Source organism: Molothrus aeneus, chromosome 28 (assembly GCF_037042795.1).
Source record: "Molothrus aeneus isolate 106 chromosome 28, BPBGC_Maene_1.0, whole genome shotgun sequence".
NCBI classification, from domain to species: Eukaryota; Metazoa; Chordata; class Aves; order Passeriformes; family Icteridae; genus Molothrus; species Molothrus aeneus.
In genome coordinates, this window is record NC_089673.1 from 3500089 (window position 1) to 3520605 (window position 20517).

Below are 20517 nucleotides of genomic sequence, written 5' to 3' on the forward strand. Positions count from 1 at the left end.
CACACTGTGTTACATTTTAAACCCTAAAAACTCCTCTTTGGGCCCCTTCTGCCAAGCTGGCAGGGTCTGCTCTGACCCCTGGACCTGTCTGCAAGCAGAGGGTGTTGTTCCATCAAAAGGGGATCACCTTCAGCTGGCCATGCCATTGTTTTCCAGTTGTTCAGTAACTGAGGGATCTCAAAGCTTGCTTTCATTTCAATCTCACTTATAGTTTCCATATTGTGAAAATCTTTTGCCAGGCAATCCTATTGATAGGTCTTTCCTGTTTCATCTTCCCCAAAGGAGCGGGAGATGTTCCCCCCGGCTGCCAACAGAGCCTTTCCCAGGATAACCATTAACAGAACGACCGGAAAGCAGATCTGGGAGCCGATCAGCAGCAGGAATGTGAGCCGGGGCCTCGGGGACAGCCAGCCCAGGCAGGTCGCCGGCTGCCCTTGGCATCCTCCCCCTCCCCGGGTATTTTTAATGCAATTACATCCCAGGACGCAGAGCTAAAATTGGAACATTATGTGGACAAAGTATCCCCAAAGTCTCCCTCGTCTTTAGAACGGGCACTGCTGTTGCTCTGATTAGGCAGCAGCTCCTGTCCCGGCCCCCGGGGCAGCGTTTGAAGGTCTGTCCTAATTGCACACACACTTGTTGTCTCATTCACTTAATTTCTTCTGTGCCTGTTCTGCTTCTCGGGTGTCAGGGCCGCAGACGGGTGGCTGGGACAGGTCACAGGGACAGGTTGTGGCACGTGTGCAGGCTGGCAGTGCCCTGACTGACGCCTGCTTTGGGGCAGATTTCACTTTTTTAGCAAAGCATCGAGGAATTTTTGGCCGAGGGATGGGGGGGGGTGTTGCCTTTCACAGGAGGGAAACTGAGGCAGGGTGAAGGTTGAGTGACACCCCCAGGGTGGCTCTGAGCTCACGGGGTCACCACATCCCAGCTCCACCACCCACCCCACCCCAGGACCGATGAGGTTTTGTCTCCTCCATGCAGGAGGATCACAAGCAGTGGCAAATTTTGGGGCGATCTTCCCAAGGGTTCTCCTGGATGGGGCAGAGCTGCCACTCACCCGCCCCTGCCCAGATGTGACCAGGCTGAGCAGCACCAATGGCACCTCCCCGGGCCCTGGGACACTGCACTCCTTGCTGCCCTTCCCTCAGAGCCAGGGCTCACAGGGGGTGTCCCTTTGGCTGCTGGTTTGTGGAAGGAGCCCCGTGCTGGGCCATCCTTCACTCAGCTCCTGAATGCAAAGCAAAATCCACGAACCACAGCTTCAACACAGGCTGCAGCCACTGCAATGGCTCCATCCCACACGCTGTGCTGAAGCAGCACCCCACAGCACCCCACAGGATCCCATAGGATCCCACAGGATCCTACAGCATCCCACAGCACCCCACAGCATCCCACAGGATCCTAAAGCACCCCACAGCCTCCCATAGGATCCCACAGCATCCTACAGCATCTCACAGCACCCCACAGCATCCCATAGGATCCCACAGGATCCCACAGCATCCCAGTGTCCCAAAGGACCCCACGGCACCCCACAGCATCCACAGGATCCCACAGCTTCCACAGGATTCCACAGCACCCCACAGCACCCCACAGCACCTCACAGCATCCCAGAAAAGCCTCTGGCTGGGTATGAGGCACATCAGCAGGGCAGTGGGGTTCTGGCCAAGCTCCAAAATCCTGATGAGGGAGCAGCTTTGATGCAGGTCAGCTCCTTCCCCATTATTCCCATTCTCATTCCCATTATTTATATACCATTTCCTGTATCCTGAATAACCTGGGGCAGACCCACAAAGGCACAGGGAGTGCTGTTATCCCAGCCTGGACAGAATTTCCCATGCACATCTGTGCAGGGATGTTCTCTGGGTGTCCCACCCCAGCAGGGACCCTCGTGCTCCCTCCTGCCATCAGCACCAGCTTGTGTCCCGTGGGATTTTTGTTTGGACTGAGCTCAAGAGAGCCAGCACACATGGCCAGAACCTCCCCCCAGGCCAAACTGCCTTTGCCACAGAGCTGAGGGGACCTGACAAGAGCTTTTGGGGAGATCTCTCCATTCAGCAATCAGGGGAAACACCACCTGAACAGAAAGTGCGTGAACTTGGTAAGAGAGCAAGAAATCTGGAGGAAAAAAAAAACCCTTATTTGTGTTCAATAGGTTACATCCTACCGAATGCACCTTCCTTGCCTCCCATTTACACAACAGTAAATAAAAGCAGCAGAAGTAAAAGAAAGCGTTGGCATCAAAGTGGCCACCAAGAGCTGTGACAAAATTCCCTCAACCCCCCTGAGTAAGGACCAGCGCCATTGTCCCTGTCCACACCTGCAAGGACCCCCCGAGCTGCCACAGCCCCTCGAGCCCAGCTCCACTCACTGCATCCCATCACCAGCCCTGCGATCCTGCCCCTGCCATGCCCTGCCACACCTGGCTGTGCCCCCTCCAGAGCCAGCAGGGACCCCCAGACCCCCCCACCATCCTCACAGCGCCCCCACGGCCGGCACGGGCCATTCCCAGCCCACCCCTCCTAAAGGCAGCACCCGCTGCCCCAGCCTGGCACGGGAGGCTCCTACCTGTGCTGGTGAGGAGCCCTGCCCTTGGCACGGCCGTGCCCGCCCGGGTCTGCCCTTGTGCCACCTCGGGGCACCGCACCCCGTGCCTGGAGAGCTGCAGGCGCCTGGCTCGGGTTTCACCGAGCGCTTCAAACGCGCTTCGATCGCCACTAAATCAGCGCTCATCAGCAGCCTCCGGAGCAGAGCCGGGCACGTCCCGGTGCCCGAGGCTCTGCAGGGTCCCCAAGAGCCCCGAGCTTTGTCACGCGGGGCGGGGGGTGGCATGCCAGCTGGCAGGGGTGGCACCGGAGCGGCCACCTTGAGCCAAGAGCGGGCACTGGGTGCACCTGGCAGCAGCTCTCAGTGACAGGGGGCACGGGAATGGGGCTGGGGGCAGAGAATTCCCTTGTAACTTCATAAAGGGGCGCTGGGTGCTGTCACCTCACAGGGGACATGGGGAATGGGGCTGGGTGCTGAAAATTCCCTTGTAACTTCGTAAAGGGGCACTGGATGCACCTGGCAGCAGCTCTGTGACAGGGGAGATGGGGAATGGGGCTGGGCACAGAGAGTTCCCGGTGTAATTTCATAAAGGGGCACTGGGTGCTCACACCTGACAGGGGACAGGGGAAATGGGGCAGCTTTCCAGGCTGGGCACAGAGAATTCCCTGTGTAATTTCATAAAGGGGCACCGGGTGCTGTCACCTCACAGGGGACATGGGGAATGGGGCTGGGTGCTGAAAATTCCCTTTTAACTTCGTAAAGGGGCACTGGGTGCTCACATCTGACAGCAGCTCTCAGTGACAGGGGACTTGGGGGAATGGGGCAGCTTTCTGGGCTGGACACAGAGAATTCCCTGTGTAATTTCAGGAAGAGGCACTGGGTGCTCACACCTGACAGGGGAGGTGGGGGAATGGGGCAGCTTTCTGGGCTGGACACAGAGAATTCCCTTGTAACTTCATAAAGGGGCACTGGGTGCTGCCACTTCACAGCAGCTCTCAGTGACAGGGGACAGGGGGAATGGGGCTGCATCGAAGGCTGGACACAGAGAATTCCCTGTGTAACTTCAAGAAGGGGCACTGGGTGCTGGTGGAGGGATGGGAAGGGCAAAGGGGGCTCTGCTCCAGGCACGGAGGTGGCCCAGGGGAGCTGCTGTAGCATCAGGAGAGGTTTCAGTGTGCTGGCCTGAGCAGACGCAGGCAGATTGCAGGTTTGGGAGGGCCTGGCCATGGCTGCAGCATTCCAGCATTTCATAACACTGCATCAAACCAGCTGCCCCCAAAGCCTGACATATGCTCTGCTAATGCCACAGCCAGGCACATTTTAGGATCAGTCCATAAACCATCAGAGCAAGGATTAGTGGGAGCTGTCTCTCCTCAAGGGCTCTGCAGGCTGGCTCCTGGCACGGGGACACGCACAGGGCTCAGACCACCCCCAGCCCTCAGTTCTGACCCCCCCAAATGCCCAGTTCTTACCCTCAGATGCTCGTGGGGCTCCCCTCAGCCCCGTTGCCACAGGCTGAAGGGCACTGGGACATCCTGCGGGCTCCGGGGAGGGCAGGGAGCATCCCGCGGTGCCGCTGTCCTCTCCTTTGCACATCAAGATCATTAACGCCGCATTCAGGGCTGCCTGTCCCCTGAATCAGCAGATCCAGCCCCGCTCAGGACAGCTGAGACCCGGCTGAAGGAGACACCGTGGAGGGAGCAGAGCTGCTCCTCTGCCTGTCTGCTCTAGGAAGCAAAACCTGGGCAGTGCCACCTGCTCCCAGCCCCGCAGGGAAAGCAGCAGAGCAGGGAGAGAGACATTCCATCCCAGGGTTTGGCTCTAGGTGTGAGCACAGAGAGGAAGAGGAAGGACTGAGCTCCATGGTTCACCCCCCCCTCACTGGCCAAACGTCCCCAGGATCTCTGTTGGATGAGGAGAACCTGACAAGATCACAGCATCCTTCAGGATTCTTGTGGTCAGCACAAAGGTTAGGGCAGAGCCAGGTCTTACAGAGCCACTGTGTGATATGATAAAATAAAATAAAATAAAATAAAATAAAATAAAATAAAATAAAATAAAATAATATAACATAATGTAGTATAATACAATATATAAAATAAAATTATATATAATAAAATAATATAATATATAAAATAAAATAAAATAAAATAAAATAAAATAAAATAAAATATAAAATAAAATAATATATAAAATAAAATAAAATATAAAAGAAAAGAAAAGAAAAGAAATAAAATTAAAATAAAAGAAAATAAAATAAATAAAATTAAAACAAGTAAAATAAAATAAAAATAAAAATAAAAAATTAAAATAAAATAAAAAAATTAAAATAAAATAAAAAAATATAAAAGAAAAGAAAAGAAATAAAATTAAAATAAAATAAAATAAAATAAAATAAAATAAAATAAATAAAATAAAATAAAAATTAAATTAAAATAAAATAAAATAAATATAAATAAATAAAGCACAAAGAACCAGGTGATGCCCAGGGAGACTCTGAGCCCTGGCAGCACCTCGTGCTCCCCTCGCTGTTTGCTGAAGCTGCCACAGGGAAATTCTCAGAAAATGTGATTTTCCACAAGTGCAGGATCCAGAATGAGACCCAGGCCAGCTCCTGGGGACCTCCACCCCCGCTGCAGGCATGGACAGCTGTGTCACCAGTGGTGACACTGGAGGCACAACACCACAAGCATTGGCACAAGCACCACGGGATGGCAGCGCCAATCTCCTTCCCCCACCCACATGTTCCCCTGGCAAAGGTGAGGAGCCACCATGAGCACTTACAGTGATGAGCAGGGTCCCAGCAGAGGTGGGGAAGTTCTTCCCTCCCAGCTCCCCTCACTCCCACATCTGCATCAGGAGGTTTTCAGGGCAGAAATTGGCTTTTAAGTGAATTTGTGGAGAGCTGCTGGCTAACAGGAGACCTCCAGCCTAAGCTGGAGCTCTCAAAGGCTCCTCTATTACAAGGCAAATTAAATATTTGATAGTGCTAAGCAAGTGACATTTGCAGTCTGGTCACGCCAGGGGTATCAGATAGAGACATTTGCAATGGGATCTGTTTAAATCCATGTAGTGCTTTGGATCTGTCCATCAAAACAAGCCCAGAGCTTTATTAAAATCAATGTTATCAAACACCCTGCTGGGGGAGGCTCTGGAGCCCACGTGGTGGGGCTGGGGGGCAGCTGAGCCCTGCTGAGCTGAGAGGCTGCAGCACAGAGAAGCTGTGGAAGAGAATTTCCTTTAAAATTCAAGAGTAGCAAGAGACTTATCCCTACCTGCAGCAGAAAGAAGGGAAAGCATTGACCCAGCCGCATCTGGAACCTGTTTTCAATCAGATCTCTTCTATGTGAAGAGTTTTCTGACACTTGACACCAGATCAGACCCACTCCCATGCCAGACCCACCAGAAACTTCCATGAAGCTGCTCAGTGTGACAAATGCCTGATTGCCTTCCCCGCCTCAGCAGGGAAACACACCTCGTCCAGGTGCAACAAACACTATTTCCATCACCTTCCCTAAAAACAAAAAAAGGGCTTGGGAACACAAAAGGCTGAAAAGGACTTTCAGCATCTGTCACAGGAGATATGACAGAGTGACACAAAGCGACACCACAGCGTCCACTTGTTGACCGTGGGCGCCCTTCACGGGCGGATTTGGGGAAGATTTCCTCACCAGCAAATGGCTCAGTCCTATCAGCTGTGGCGGCAGGGGAGGCTCCTGAGCACCAGGGCTGCTCTGGCTCTGCCCTTGGGGACCCCCCAGCTCCAGGGACACCCCAAAGTGGCGGAGGGGCCACCCCAGTGCCACCCCCCTGTCCCCCAGCTCCATGGCACTCCCAAACCTCCCAGCTGCTGGGAAAAGTTTGCAAAAAAAGCATCTGGAGCTGAAAGGCAGGTGACAAGTAAAAAGAACACCCCAATTTATTGTTTTCTCAGAATTTAGAGTGGGAGGAAGGAAAATGGGACGACCCATGATTTTTTAATGCCTGCAGTTGGCAGCTCCATATTTAATGTGACAGCATCCCTTTAAGAAAAATATGTTCATACACAAGAAAGAAAATAAATTGGCAAAGCAATTTGCTTTCAAGCTAGGCTGACAGTTCCCCACTGCAACGTTTTGCTGCAGCCTTGGGTGAGCTGCAGTGGCCAGCACTCCATGCTGGGCAAGGATCATCTCAGAGGTTAAGGATGGGTGAGAAGCCCATCTGGGAGCAGTCATTTATCCCAGAGATGGTGCAAAGAGAGGAATAACTCATTGTGTGTGAGGTGACAAGGAGACTGTGCTGTCATGTTAGCACACTGACAACTCCCCAGCACAAACAGAGATGCTTGTTACCCACACGATCAAAGGGGCTTCTGCATTTGGGGTAGGAAGGGAGGGAAAAAAGACAGGGAGAAAGGAAAAGAAGAGCTAAATCAAAGCCTTGTTACTGTTTCTTATGAAAGAAACTCGTGAGAAATGCTCTTTGCAGAGCAATTAGTCCCCAGGATCTGAGGAAGAGCCCAGCAGGACCCAGTGCTGCTGCCCTGGGGCTGGGGGGGACAGCAGGAGGGACCTGTCCCACAGGGGACAGCACCATGGCACCATCATTAAGAGAGGCATCAGAACCCGGGTTAAAACCATCCCTGGCCTCTGCATTCCCCTCACTGAGGGTTGGGGGTCCCCAGGATGATGCTGCACGCCCAGCTCCTGCGGTCCCTGCTGACAGCCAAGCCCCTAAAGCCCTGAGCTTGGTGATGGTGGTGCCAAAAGACCCCTGAGCCCCCCCAGGTGGTGCTGGGGGGGTCCCCAAGAGTGATGGGGGTGCAAGATCCGTGCTGCAGGAGCATTGGCCTCCAGCCTCAGTCACACCTTGGAACCCTGACTTGTCTGTGAGCACCAGGATGCCAGAGCTGACAGGCAGGGAAATGAAATGGGACAGATGATAATGAATTGCCCACATCCCTCAGCGACTCCTGGATGTGCAGTAATGAAGTTATACACTGCTCACTGGCTAGAGGACAGAAGAAGAGCTTCAGAGCTCGGGTTTAATCAGTTCAGTGACAAGCATGGCCTGGATTCATTCCCTCCTCTCACCATGGTTTGGTTTCTCCATCCTTCTCCCAGCTCCTGGCAGCCCCAGGAGCCCCAGCCCTGCTCCTGCAGCACTGGGGTGAAGCTGCCCGGCTGCTGCAGTGTGAGAACCCTGGGCTGTGCTGGAGGTCACCAGAGTCAGGAGAGAAGCACGTGTGTCCAATTAGACTGGGAAACCTCTGCTCCCAGAAGGGCAGAGGGCAGCCAGCCCTGGCTGGCAGTGAGGTGGCAGCTGGAGGATTTATTAAGGTTATTTAACGAGCTCGGGTGGGTCAGAGCTCCTGTTTGAAAGGGATTCCAAAATGGACTCATGATGTTGGGAAGGATGAAAGTTTGACAGGAAAGTGTCACAGATATGTGTGCTTAGCAGAAAGATTTTTAAATCTGATGAAGGAATAGAGATGGAAGCAAGTTTTGACATAAAATAAAAGAATTGCTGAGCCAGTCTCACTGGATAACCAAGGAGGCAAAGGGTGTGTTAGTTAGAAGGGGTTTTTATGACTTACAGCAAAGGATAAACCCACCCCAAACAAGAAGATGTTTTTACCAAAGAGAAAGAGAGCACAGGCAAACAAGTCAGCAAAGTTGCAAGTAGAAAAAAGGTCTCAGAATTTTCCACTGCAAGAAAACTGAAAAACAACTTCTGGCTTAAACTGTAATGTACTGACTTTGAGTGATTGGAGAACAGTAACATGAATATGGTAATTACAGGAGTTATGATAGGCTATAGATAAAAGTTAAGGTATAGATTGGTTCTGCTGTATGAAGATGTTCAGCAAAGAAAAGTATATAATGCATTTGTAACCAAAAGAAAAGTAAAGAATGCAATGTAACTAAAAGAAAAGTATATAAGGCATTGTAACCTAAACCAAGGGTCTCCAGGCCTGCCTGCAGCTGGAGCTCACAGCTGTATCTGCATCCTCCAAAAATTGGAGAGATCCCAGGGGAATTACCCATGCATGGCCTCTCCCTTTATTCGAATAAAGTAAAAGGACTCCTCTGTCTCCTTTTCGGACATAAACCTCTGATGTTTGTGGGTTAATTTTCCTAACAAAAGGGAGGGTAATACATTATAGGGAAATCTTTGGTATCAGGCATATTGGGAATGTTTTACCTCTCAAGTACCTCAGCTAATGGGGAAAGAGAGTGAAATGTGGGAAATTGGGATAAAAAGGAGCCTGCACCCTCCAAAAATTTGAGAGATCCCAAGGCAATGCCCCATGGCCTCTCTCTTTATTCAAATAAAGTAAAAGGACTCCTCTGCCTCCTTTTTGGACATAAACCTCTGATGTTTGTGGGTTAATTTTCCTAACAAAAGGGAGGGTTACGCATTAGAGGGAAATCTTTGGTGCCAGGTGTATTGGGAAGTCTGTACTTCTCAAGTACCTCAGCCAATGGGCAAAGAGAGAAGGAAAATTGGGATAAAAAGGAGGCTGCATTCTCCAAAAATTTGAGAGATCCTGGGGGAATAGCCCATGGCCTCTCCCTTTATTTGAATACAGCAAAAGGACTCCTCTGTCTCCTTTTCGGACACCAAGCCCGGTGTTTGTGGGTGAATTCTCCCGACACAGGCGGGGATGAGGCAGCCGGGGCAGAGGGGCCGCTGACAGCTCCGTCCGCAGCCCGGCCGTGCCAGGGTCCGAGCGTGTCCGTGCCGGGCACAGCTCCAAGGCACGGCCCTGGAGCCGCCTCGGGGCCGCACCGGGATGCCAAGGGGAAGCCCCGCAGCCTCCAGCCCCTTGCCAGGGCTCCCGGTTCCCCGGCTCCCCGCGGGACAGCGGCGGGTGGCTCCGCGCCGCCGGAGCCGGCGAGAGGCGGAGGCGTTGCTGTTATGAAAACATGCGAGGGCTGTGTCTGAAAACATTGTGAGGAGCCAGCTCCATAAATAGGCCCTTTATGGCTCTTCCCTGAGCTCAGACAGGCTCTTTCACACACGCTTGGCTCCGGCACGGCGGGTTAAAACAGCGCGGGGATGGGTGGGGGACACTGGGCAGCAGAGGGGAAACTGAGGCACAGAGCCCCCTCCGAGGGGGCTGAGCAGGGGGGGGACCGTCCCAGTGTCCCTCGGTGGGCCCGTGGGAGGACAGAAGCCAGGACAGTGACACGGGACACTGCAGCTGTCCCCTGCCACCACCTCCGCACGCGGCCGCGATTAATCAGCGCATTCATCAGGGAGCTGGCATTAATTGAGCAGCTCCTGCGGCCGTGGATGGGCGGCGTGGTGTCAGGAGCTGGGAGTGCAGCAGGAGCTCGTCGCTGCTCTCAGCCACGTCCACTGAAGGCGGTGACAATTCGGTTTGTGCCCCCTCAGCGAGCGTCCCCCGGTGTGGGAGCGCTGGTGACTAAAGCAGCGGGTGAACAATCAGTGACTCAGCGCATAATTTTGCTCATTTCGTGCCTTTTTTTAGCGCGGGGAGGACAGAGCTCACCCAGCAAACTCTCGCCAGGCACCGCCACCGCTCCCTCACCAGGCACCCACCTGGGGCTGGGCACCTTCCTGCAGGCAACATCTGCTTGATGTGCTCTTGCCACGGAAAACAGGGAGGAGAAGCTGGAAAACACTGCCAAGGGCTTTGGCTTGCTCTTATTTCTCCTTTTTACTGTGTCCTTTCTGACCTGGGAGAAGGCAAGGGGAGCTGGGGAGCCCCGGTGGCCCCGGTGGCACCGGGAGCCTGAGCAGGCCCAGCAGCCCCGGCAGTCTCAGATGTAAACCCTCTCCCTAGCCTAACTCAAACCATCCCCCATGACTAACTACCCTCTCTTAATCAACCTCATCACAGCCCTCTCCAATCTGAATTGCAGCAGCCTTCCTCATGCTAGTAGAGTGCAAAATCCTCAGCTACATACAAGGCTGAAAGGGCCCAAACATTATTGGCCCTTTCGGGCTCCTACAACCTCTAGCAGATGGAGTAAAACTATTTATCAAAGAGCCTATTCGACCGTCAACATCCTCCCCAATCTTATTTATTGCAACCCCAATACCAGCCTTGCTTCTAGCAATCTCAATCTGAACCCCACTGCCCCTTCCATTCTCCTTAGCAGACCTCAACCTAGGCCTACTCTTCCTATTGGCCATGTCGAGCTTAGCAGGGCACTCCATCCTATGATCAGGCTGAGCTTCCAATTCAAAATATGCCCGGGAGCCTGGGCAGCCCCGGCAGCCCCAGCAGCACCGGGAGCCCCGGCTGAGCAGCTCACACCGCCCTGGCACTGTCCTGGCAGCTGCCCTGATCAAGAGCAAAGCACTGAGCTCTTGTGGCTGAAACCAATGTCTGCAAACACCGGGTGCTGGTTGGAATTCAGGAGCTCTTGGAGCTGGAATTGTGCTGAGCACCTGGCGCTGCCAGAGGAGCCTCTGCCCGGAGCCACCTGCCTCAGCCTGAGCACCAATGGCTGCATCCTGCAGGCTGGGGATGTGCCAGCAGTTTCCTCTCATCCTTACAGGCAGGGCAGCCACAGAATGACAGGCTGCCAGTGCAGAAACCCGAGTTGTGAGAGCAGTTCCAGCCCTGTGTCAGCGGGTCCACACCTCCAGGTGATCCATGCAGGAATGCAGAATGAGGCCAATGTCCTTGGCACTGCCACCAGACCTGGACGGATCCCCCTCACCAGGGAAGCCACCTTCTTTCATGACAAAGAAGCATAAGTGGTCTGTGTGGTTGGCTTGAAACCAACACATGGGGGTTCCACTCCTTCCCTTCTTGGACTTGGACGAAGGCGGGTTCTGTCCCGCCTGCCCTAGGGTGATGTTATGATGCTGGAATCCTCATCCGTGTGTTCTGTTCATGCTGGATATCATGTCCTGTGCCTTCAAGACTGGCTCTGAAGAGTGAAAGTTTTGTTTTGGTTTCTTATCAGCCGCTCCCCCACGGCTGGTGGGACACACAGACAGGGCAGTGCATGGTGCTGCTTTTGCTTTTTGCTTGGCTTTTCACTTTGCTCTTGCTCTTGCTTCTGCTTTGCTCCTGCTTTGCTCTTGCTTTTTGCTCCTGCTCATTAGTTAGTTTAGCCAAGCAGCCCAAATTTTTCCCTGGACTGTTTCTCCTTTCCTTTTTTTGGACCAACCTGAACCTGCTCCAGACTGGGACCTGGGAACACCAAGAGTTTGCACCTTGTGGCTGCAGCAGCTGCCCCAGCACAGGAGGGACTGAGAACAGAGCAACCACCCCCAGGAGAGACTTTCTGAATTTGTCATCTTTGTCAGAGCGGTGACAGAGCGGTGTCACCTGGTATTGTTCATTCTGTGTGCTGGGGGTGCTGTGCCTGGTAAATAAACAGGTTCTTTCCACTTCTCTCCAAGGAATCCTTCCCAACCCGGTTGTGGGAAGGGGCAGTGTGGGTTTGCTTTCTGGAGAGGGCCCCTTTGGAGGTTTTCTCCCAAATTTGCCCTAAACCAGGACATCCCCCCATGCCATCCCTTGTGCAGGATCTGTGCAATCACACAATGACCAACGCCACCAGGGCCAGCCACTCCCATCTCCCACGGACACCTGCAAAATGTCACCAAAAAGTGCCACCAAACTCTCTCATGGGGGCAGAGCAGCACTGCCCCAAAGCAGCTTCAGGGATGTCTGCGGAGGACAGCGAATTGTCACCTCCTTAAAGCAGCTTTGTCTTTGCTTTCTCTTTAATGATTTCCCAGCTGCTTCCCCATTTCAGCCGATAATGGGACTTCACTCCCTATCTGGGTCTGAGAGGCGCTTGCCTTGTTCAGGCTGGAGAAAATCAATTCCCCTCTCACTCAAGTCTTTGCAAGAGAGATGAACTGAAGATCGTGCCTGCCTGAGCAAAATATTTATTCAGTCTGGGAACAGATTTACTTTTGAACCTTCTATAAATACAGCTGAGGGCCCCCATTTAATCCCTTACCAGAAGACCTAATTTTATTTGGTTTATGTTTTCAAGAATTCTCCCTCTTCCAACGCCTTGCCAGCAGGTGAAGAGAGGCAGGAATTTTGGCACCCAGCTTGGCAGTGGGCAGTGCCTGATCCCACTGCAGGAGGGGGTTTGGGGGTGACAGGGTCAGCAGGGTCTGGGTTCTGCAGGATTTCCTGCTCTCTGTTACTGATTTACACCCATCAAAGCCCTGCTGGAGCCAGGGCAGGCAGGGAGAGGCCAAATCCTCCACAGAGGCTCCTTGTGACCCTGCCTGCCCTGCCCATCCCTGTGCTGGGGGCAGCAGGGCCATGCACAACCCTCTGCAGCCCCTCAAGACCTGAGACCACCTTCCACAGGCCTAGTAAGGACCCTGCCTGGTACCTCAGCATCTCATCACCCTGACCCTCCAAGGATTCTGCATCATCTGCCACCCCAGAGCCAGCTGGGGCCGCACAGGGGTTGGGTTCCCGTCCCTGGAGGGAGAAGGAAAAGCTCCTTGGGGGTGGGTGGGCAGTGGGGAGCTGCTCCCAGGGCTCTCAGGGCATCCTGCTGAATGCCAGCATCTCTGCCACGCACCACTGTGCTCTTGCCAGAGGGTTTGCCCAAGTCCCTAGGAGGAGAAATGCTCCCAAGGGCAAACTGAAAAGTTTTCCCAGCAGATGCCAAGAGCCAGCAGGTTCTGGAGACGATTTTGTGCCACCAGAACTCACCTTGGCACTTCCCTGGGAGGGTCCAGAGCGCCCATGCCCGTGGGAGCAGCACTGGCACTGCAGCAGGTGCAGGTGGCTGCCAGGTGTCTCTAAATCCCTTTGCCTCATCTCTGCATTGGTCTGTGCCCATCCTGCCCAGGGGTTCTGGCGCTGCTTTGTGCCTTCCATGGTCATGGGGCACATGAGTCCCCATCTCCCTCCACATCTGGCCAGGAAAGTGAGATCCTGGCTCAGGTGTGAGCCCTGCAGTGCCAGTCCCAGGTCCCTTCCTGGCCAGGAGTGAGACCCAGCATGGACAGACCCCAGCCTGGACAAGGGAATTGCTGTTTTCCCAGCTGGCATTGCCCAGCCCTTGGGAGACTCCTCCAAAGGCACAGCGTGCTCTACACCACGACTGGCTCACTTCTTTGACACACTTATTGAATTGTTATTACACCTGCTGGCTAATTACCTCCTCTGGAAACCAGGGGGAGCAGAAATTTGACATTGACCCGTGCAATCCCGCAGCAATACAGATGTTGGCCAGGTCTGGGGGGCTTGGGATAAGTGAGGAATGGGAACATGGCTCTGTGGGAGTGTTCCCGCTGCCCCACAGTCCAGTGCTGTTGGCTAATTACACCTGCTGGCTAATTACCTCCTCTGGAAACCAGGGGGAGCAGAAATTTTACATTGACCCATGCAAGCCTGCAGCACTACAGATGCTGGGCAGGTCTGGGGGGCTTGGGAGAAATTGGGGATGGGGAATATGGCTCTGTGGGAGTGTTCCCCCCTTCCCACCAGTCCAGCTGCCCCATTTCCCAGTCAGATGGGGAGCGGGGAGCCCAGGATTGATGGTGAACCCCCTGCATCCCACGCCTGGGGTGCCAGCACTGCCCTTGCTGAGCACAGATTAATCTGGGAGAGCTTTAATCCTCTAAAACCCTTTCGTAACAGCCCTCAAAAATAAGCCTGGAGAGTTCCTAATACTTCTTGAAAATTTGGAGATGGGATATTTATAGGCTCTGGCTTTGGATGAGAGGAAGCACACCCAGCTCTGGCTGGGAGGGCTCTGAGGTGGAGGAACCTGCCCCGGGGGGAGCCCCTGCCCCAGCCCAGCAGGGCTCTGTGCCACTCCCAGTCTCCTGCTGGCTCCAGAACAAGCTTCCCTTGTTTGGGATTTTTATGATTTTTTTTTTTCCCCCTTACAAGCGTTTGAGGCTCCTCAGAAGAGCACAGACCGGCTCTGTGCCTCCGGCCCTTCAAAGGAACGCGGAGCAGCAGCGCTTCCGACCAACACAAACAGCACTGACGCCCCCTGGGCACCTGGCTGAGGAAACCCAAGGGCGGCAAAACCACACAAACTGACAGAGAAAGTTCAGAAAAAACACCCCCAAAATGTGGCAGAAGTTACCCACATCCACAAAAATCAGGAGGTTTGGGTCGTTCCCTGCTGGTTTCCAGCAGTGGTGGCCACTGGCATCTCTGCCACATTGTCCTGGTCCTGGCAGGGACATCCAGGGCAGCAGCACAAGAGCCAAGTGGCAAGAGGGAAATCATCGTTTGCACATCTCTCCTGCTTCAAAAGATGAGGGGAAAAATATCCTCCATAAAAATCTCTTAGCCCTTTGCCACGTGGTTTCACAAAGATGTCCCCAGGGCAGAATTCTCCCAGCTCCAAGGCAGCAGAGCTCTCAGAGAACTGGGGGTGTAGGAAAATGAGAACCCCCCCGTGAGCTTAAACAGGCAAAACCCACCCCTCATCCAACAGCTCCTGCTGCAGAGCAAGAGGCAGTGGCCAGATGTCAGGAGCAGAAATGCTCAAACTGATCCCCAGCAGAGCCCCCAGCTCATCCCCTGACCGGGAGTGAGCAGAGCAGGCACAGAGCTGCCAGCATCGCACCCGTGGGCCAGGGGAATCCAAAACTTCACCCAAAGAAGCATCAGGGATGCCCAGCTCCCCCAGCAGCCCGAGCCCAGCCCCTGCTGCCTGAGCAAGGTCCAGCAGCTGGGGCAGCTCCTGACTCCAGGCAGACCCAGGCACAGATCAGGGCTTCACCTCAAAATGTTTCCTTTGCAATTTCCCAGTGATCTTTCTTATCAACTAATTAAAAGATTTCCATAATTAGGCCAGGGAAAATCACGACTCAGGAACGCTCCCATTTCAAAGCAGCACAGATCTGTTCTGTATCAAGGGCTGGGAGCTCTCACCAGAGCCAGGTTCCCCCAGAAGCCTCCCCCATGACCAGGACTCCTCCTGAGCCCACCCCTGCAGGGCCCCAAGCCCACCACCAGCCCCTCTGCCAGGATTCATCCTGGGGAATGAATTTTACATTGTTTACAATGAATGAATTTACACTGTTTACATTGCAGGGGGAAAAGTGGTGGGGTTTATATAAAAAAAAAAAACAAAAAAACAACACAAAACAATAAAGGGCCCTCTGACAGCCAGGGATTCTCTGTGCCTTCAGCCCCTGTGAAGTCAGGAGTGCTTGGGGAACACCACACAAACATGCAGAGCAAAATTCCCCCTGTGCCCACAGCCTGGAGCCATGGCCAGGGCATCCTGATGCCTCTGAAATGCCAACACCTGCACCAGGGAAGCTCCCATGGGAGCTGGGGCATCCCCTGCTCACAGAGCAGCTCCTGGCTCCTCAATCTGCAGGTTCCCTCTGGCATGTAAATTGTATTTCTAAGAGAAATGGAGCAGTTTTTACAGCTGGGGTATCCCCTGCTCACAGAATGGCTCATGGCTCCTCAATCTGCAGGTTCCCTCTGGCATGTAAATTGTATTTCTAAGAGAAATGGAGCAGTTTTTACAGCTGGGGTATCCCCTGCTCACAGAATGGCTCATGGCTCCTCAATCTGCAGGTTCCCTCTGGCATGTAAATTGTATTTCTAAGAGAAATGGAGCAGTTTTTACAGCTGGGGCATCTCCTGCTCACAGAGCAGCTCATGGCTCCTCAATCTGCAGGTTCCCTTTGATGACTGGCAAGTAAATTGTTGTATTTCTAAGAGAAATGGAGCAGTTGTTAGGTGGCAGCTGCAGCCTGGGTTTCCTTGAGAGCACAGACATAATTCCTGACAGGGGCTTTCTGACACAGAAATTATGGAGCTATTTTGGAGGCAATCTCAGAACATCATACTAAGAAACAGCCTTTGTACATCACAATATCGTTGCTAAATTGACAAATAGACCCTCATGGGTTTCATTATTCTGCTCTGGGAGCACATTTTTGCATTTTTATCATCCCTAGAAATGATTAAAGAGCTGCAGAACTGAGGGCTCTGGCTTTGGAACACTCAAACTCCAGTCCTGATTGAGCTGAGGAGAAGCAGTTGGAAGGGCTGCAGGGCTTGGAAAGGAAATTTTTGCCCTTTTAATGTGCAAGTCTGGCATTTTTGGAGACTGTCTGGTGCTTCCACAGCAGGTTTGCTTTTAGCCCTGGAAATTCACCAGCGTAAAAGGATGTGACATATCCAGTGCTGGGTTGGGAACATCCCTGCAAAGGTTCAGTCAATAGCAAACCTGTGCTGTGCACTCCTAGAAACACATTGATCTCCCCAGGAACATTAGATAAAAGCCAAACAAGAGGAAGATCCCCAGAAATACAACAAATAAGAGCCCAAAGACCAGGGTTCCTTTAGGAGCTGTCTGAGGGGGCTGGGGCAACGCTCAAGGAGTGTTTGGGGAATTTTGGAAATGCTGTAGATGGCCACAGCCAGGTGGGCCACAGCATCACTCCAGGCTCTGCACATCCCTGGCAGCCCATGGGGATGAACAGGAGGCAGAATGAGCTCTGTCCATGTCCCTGTCCTTGTCCCCAAGTGGCACTTTGTCCTGGGATAGCTGGGAATGGCGGGTAGAGCATGAACCCCCATAAACAGAGCAGAGAACAACAGGCAGGTGGGGAGGGATGGGATGGGATGGGGTGGGATGGGATGGGATGGGATGGGATGGGATGGGATGGCATGGCATGGCATGGCATGGCATGGCATGGCATGGCATGGCGTGGGATGGCTGCCCTGAGCCCACTCCAGCAGGATGGAACCTCCTCACCTGAGCAGCCAGACCCCAGCCCTCACCCACCATGGCCAGGACATGCAGCCCCTCCACAGCCCAGCACTGAGGTCCAAGCCCTGAGGCCAGTGAGCCACCAGCTCCCAGAAACGTTTATCCCTTCTGGGACTCTTAAACCAGCCTCCCAAATTCTCCATGCAGAGGCTGCTGCTCTGTCAGGGTTTAGCAGCACTTGGGCAGTGAGAGAGAGCAGCTGCTCTGGAGCCCCAGGCAAAGAGGAGCTCAGGGATGGGAGCTCAGGGATGGGAATTCAGGGATGGGAGCTCAGGGATGGGAATTCAGGGATGGGAGCTCAGGGATGGGAGCTCAGCAATGCCAGCTCTCGGATGCCAGCTCTGGGATGGGAATTCAGGGGTGCAAGATCAGGGATGTTCAGGAATGGGAGCTCAGGGATGGGGGCCCAGGGATGCTCAGGGATGAGAGCTCAGGAATGCTCAGGGATGCTCAGGGGTGCCAGCCCAGGCATGCTCAGGGATGGGAGCTCGGGGATACTCAGGAATGCCAGCTCAGGGATGCCAGCCCAGGGATGCTCAGGAATGCTCAGGGATGCTCAGGAATGGGAGCCCAGGGATGCTCAGGGATGCCAGCTCAGGGATGTGAGCTCAGGGATGTGAGCTCAGGGATGCTCAGGGATGCTCAGGAATGCCAGCTCAGGGATGGGAGCTCAGGGATGCTCAGGGATGTGAGCTCAGGGATGTGAGCTCAGGGATGCCAGCTCAGGGATGCCAGCTCAGGGATGGGAGCTCAGGGATGCTCAGGGATGCTCAGGGATGTGAGCTCAGGGATGTGAGCTCAGGGATGCTCAGGGATGCTCAGGGATGGGAGCTCAGGGATGGGAGCTCAGGGATGCTCAGGGATGCTCAGGGATGCTCAGGGATGTGAGCTCAGGGATGCTCAGGGATGCCAGCTCAGGGATGCCAGCTCAGGGATGCTGGTGTACAAGGCTCACAGCAGGAAGGCACAGCCTGGCGTGACGTCACAGCCCTGCTAACGCAGATCCTGCTCTGTGCATTCACAGGCAGAGCCACATCCAGGGTCACAGCAGCCTTTTCCCAACGCACGTGGCAGATTACAGAGCAAGCACAGAATCCACAGCACACGGGATCCTCACCCTGCCCTGAACTCTGCATAGGGCACGAGAGTTTCTGGCTGGCAGAATCACACTGGCAGCTACCAAGGGACCAACACAGCTCCTCCATCCCCACCGAGCCCTTCCACCCAAGTGACAAACATTCAGCAAAGCCACTGGGCTGGATGTCCCATTGGAAAACACCTGCAGTCACTTACAAAAAAGTCATTGGTGGTGGATTTGGATGGTGGTGGCTGAAGAAACTCCCAGCCAGGCTGGCAGCCGGGACAGAGCCTCATTTATCTGCAGGCTGCCACACACACTGCCCATTGGTGCTATTTTCAGGCCCTGTGCCCCACATGCAGACACAAACACCTCCACTCCCCACTCAGACATCCCAGGTGAGCAGGGGGTGAAGCCAAAGTGCTGAGAAGGGCAGGACCAGCTCCTGCCTCACATTTTCACCCAAAATTCATCCCTGTAGGGCACAAGTGCTGCCATACCTCGTGGGACCCACAGACACATCCAGCCCTCGCAGGGGCAGCTCCAGCAGCAAGGTGCCAGTGCACGCTGCTGAATCAACCTGGCAATGCCAGGCTCTCGACCCCTCACCCTTCACACAGAATCATCTCCTCTGTTTAAGCAGCACTTTCAAGTTTTGCTCTGCAAGCCAATCTTGTGCCAAGCTGTTGTTTTCCCACCCGCCCATCCAGCAGGACCGGCGCTGCCAAGGGCAGGCACGGGCACGTCCCTGCGCCGGCATCCGCGGGCTTTGCCCTGGGGCAGAGCAAGCGCCAGCCCTGCCCACCCCGATGCAAACTCTTTAAAGGCTCCCAGCATAACTCACTGCTGCTCCGAGTTAGCGAAGTCTGTTGGAAAAGGCCGGGGGAGAGCGGTCAATCCGCTTCTGCCTCCACATTCCTGGAGCAGGGCACCGCGCTGCTCCCACCCGGAGACACAGCCAACAGAAAGAGCTTTTGTACAGCTCTCTGAAGGTCCTTTCCGTGAGAGCCAAGAGTCCCCGTGGAGGCAGCCAGAGCCTCGGCTCCGTTCCCAGCGCAGCTCTCGCAGTCCGGATCCCAGCAGGGACGCAGCTCCGGGCTGCGCTGCGCACGGTGACAGCACAGCCGGGCCCGGAGGGGCCCAAGCACGGCTCCACCGCCCCCTGCCCCACCTGGGCCGCACCCCCGACACCTCCTGGGCCAACGCTGCCCATGCCCAGGCGCTGCGGCAGAGCCCGGTCCCGCACGTACCCGTGGGGGTCGCACGGTGCCGGGGGTACGGGACCAGGCGGGGTTACCGGGTCCCGCTCGGAGAGGGAACCTCGCTAAAGTTCCGCTCAAGAACTTCCCCTCCCTCCTGACCCCTCCGGGCCGGGGTCCCGCCGCCCCCGCCGCCCCTGCCCCTGTCCCGTTGGGATGGAGCGCGGGGAGCGGGGCGAACACCCGGCCCCGATCCCGAATCCCGGGGCCTTTCCAGCGCATCCCCCGCCACCTCCCGCAACTTTCCTAAGCCTGCAACTGCCCGTGCCCACAGCCCGGCCCCGCGGCCGCCGCTACCTGCCCAGCCGCCCGGCTCCGCCGCCGTCTGCAGCATCCTCCCGCCGGCTCCTCGCTCCCGGCCGTGCGAGCGCGCTCTCGGAGGAGGAGGAGGAGGAGGAAGAGGAGGAGGAGGAGGAGGAAAGGAGGGGGGGATGAAGGCAGCGCGCGCGCCGCCGCGGTCCAACCCCCCCTCGGCGCCGCACGGAGTGGGAGGGGGAACGGCAGCGGCGCATCCCGGTGCTGCATCCCGGGGCTGCATCCTGCAGCTGCATCCCGGGGCTGCATCCTGCAGCTGCATCCCGGGGCTGCATCCCGGAGCTGCATCCTGCAGCTGCATCCCGGGGCTGCATCCTGCAGCTACATCCCGGTGCTACATCCCGGTGCTGCATCCCTGGGCTACATCCCACAGCTGTAGTCCCGGTGCTAAATCCCAGCGCTGCATCCCCGTGCAGAATCCCGGGGCTGCATCCTGCAGCTCCATCCCGGTGCTACATCCCGGGGCTGCATCTCGCAGCTGCATCCCGGTTCCGCATCCCGCAGCGGCGCCAGCGCCTCGGGGCCATCCTCCCATCGCGCACCCCTCGGTCACGGCTGCCCTGGGCTGGGATGGTGGCACTGAAGGTGGAGGAGCTGCCCAGGCTCT

At 54.9% G+C, this 20517-nt stretch overlaps 1 protein-coding gene across 3 annotated transcripts in view; it reads right to left on the reverse strand.

Annotated features, from left to right (window-relative positions):
* The window catches only part of ZNF385C (zinc finger protein 385C), a 68505-nt gene extending 48547 nt beyond the window's left edge, over positions 1-19958 (reverse strand). For 2 of the 3 annotated variants that reach the window (XM_066567109.1, XM_066567108.1), the window contains exon 1: positions 19893-19934. In XM_066567109.1, the coding sequence (XP_066423206.1) occupies positions 19893-19929 (37 nt within the window). In that variant the 5' untranslated portion in view covers positions 19930-19934. Of the gene's footprint in view, positions 1-19892 lie in introns of all 3 variants that reach the window. The other variant, XM_066567110.1, reaches the window with a different exon arrangement.
* Positions 19959-20517: the final 559 nt, after the last annotated feature.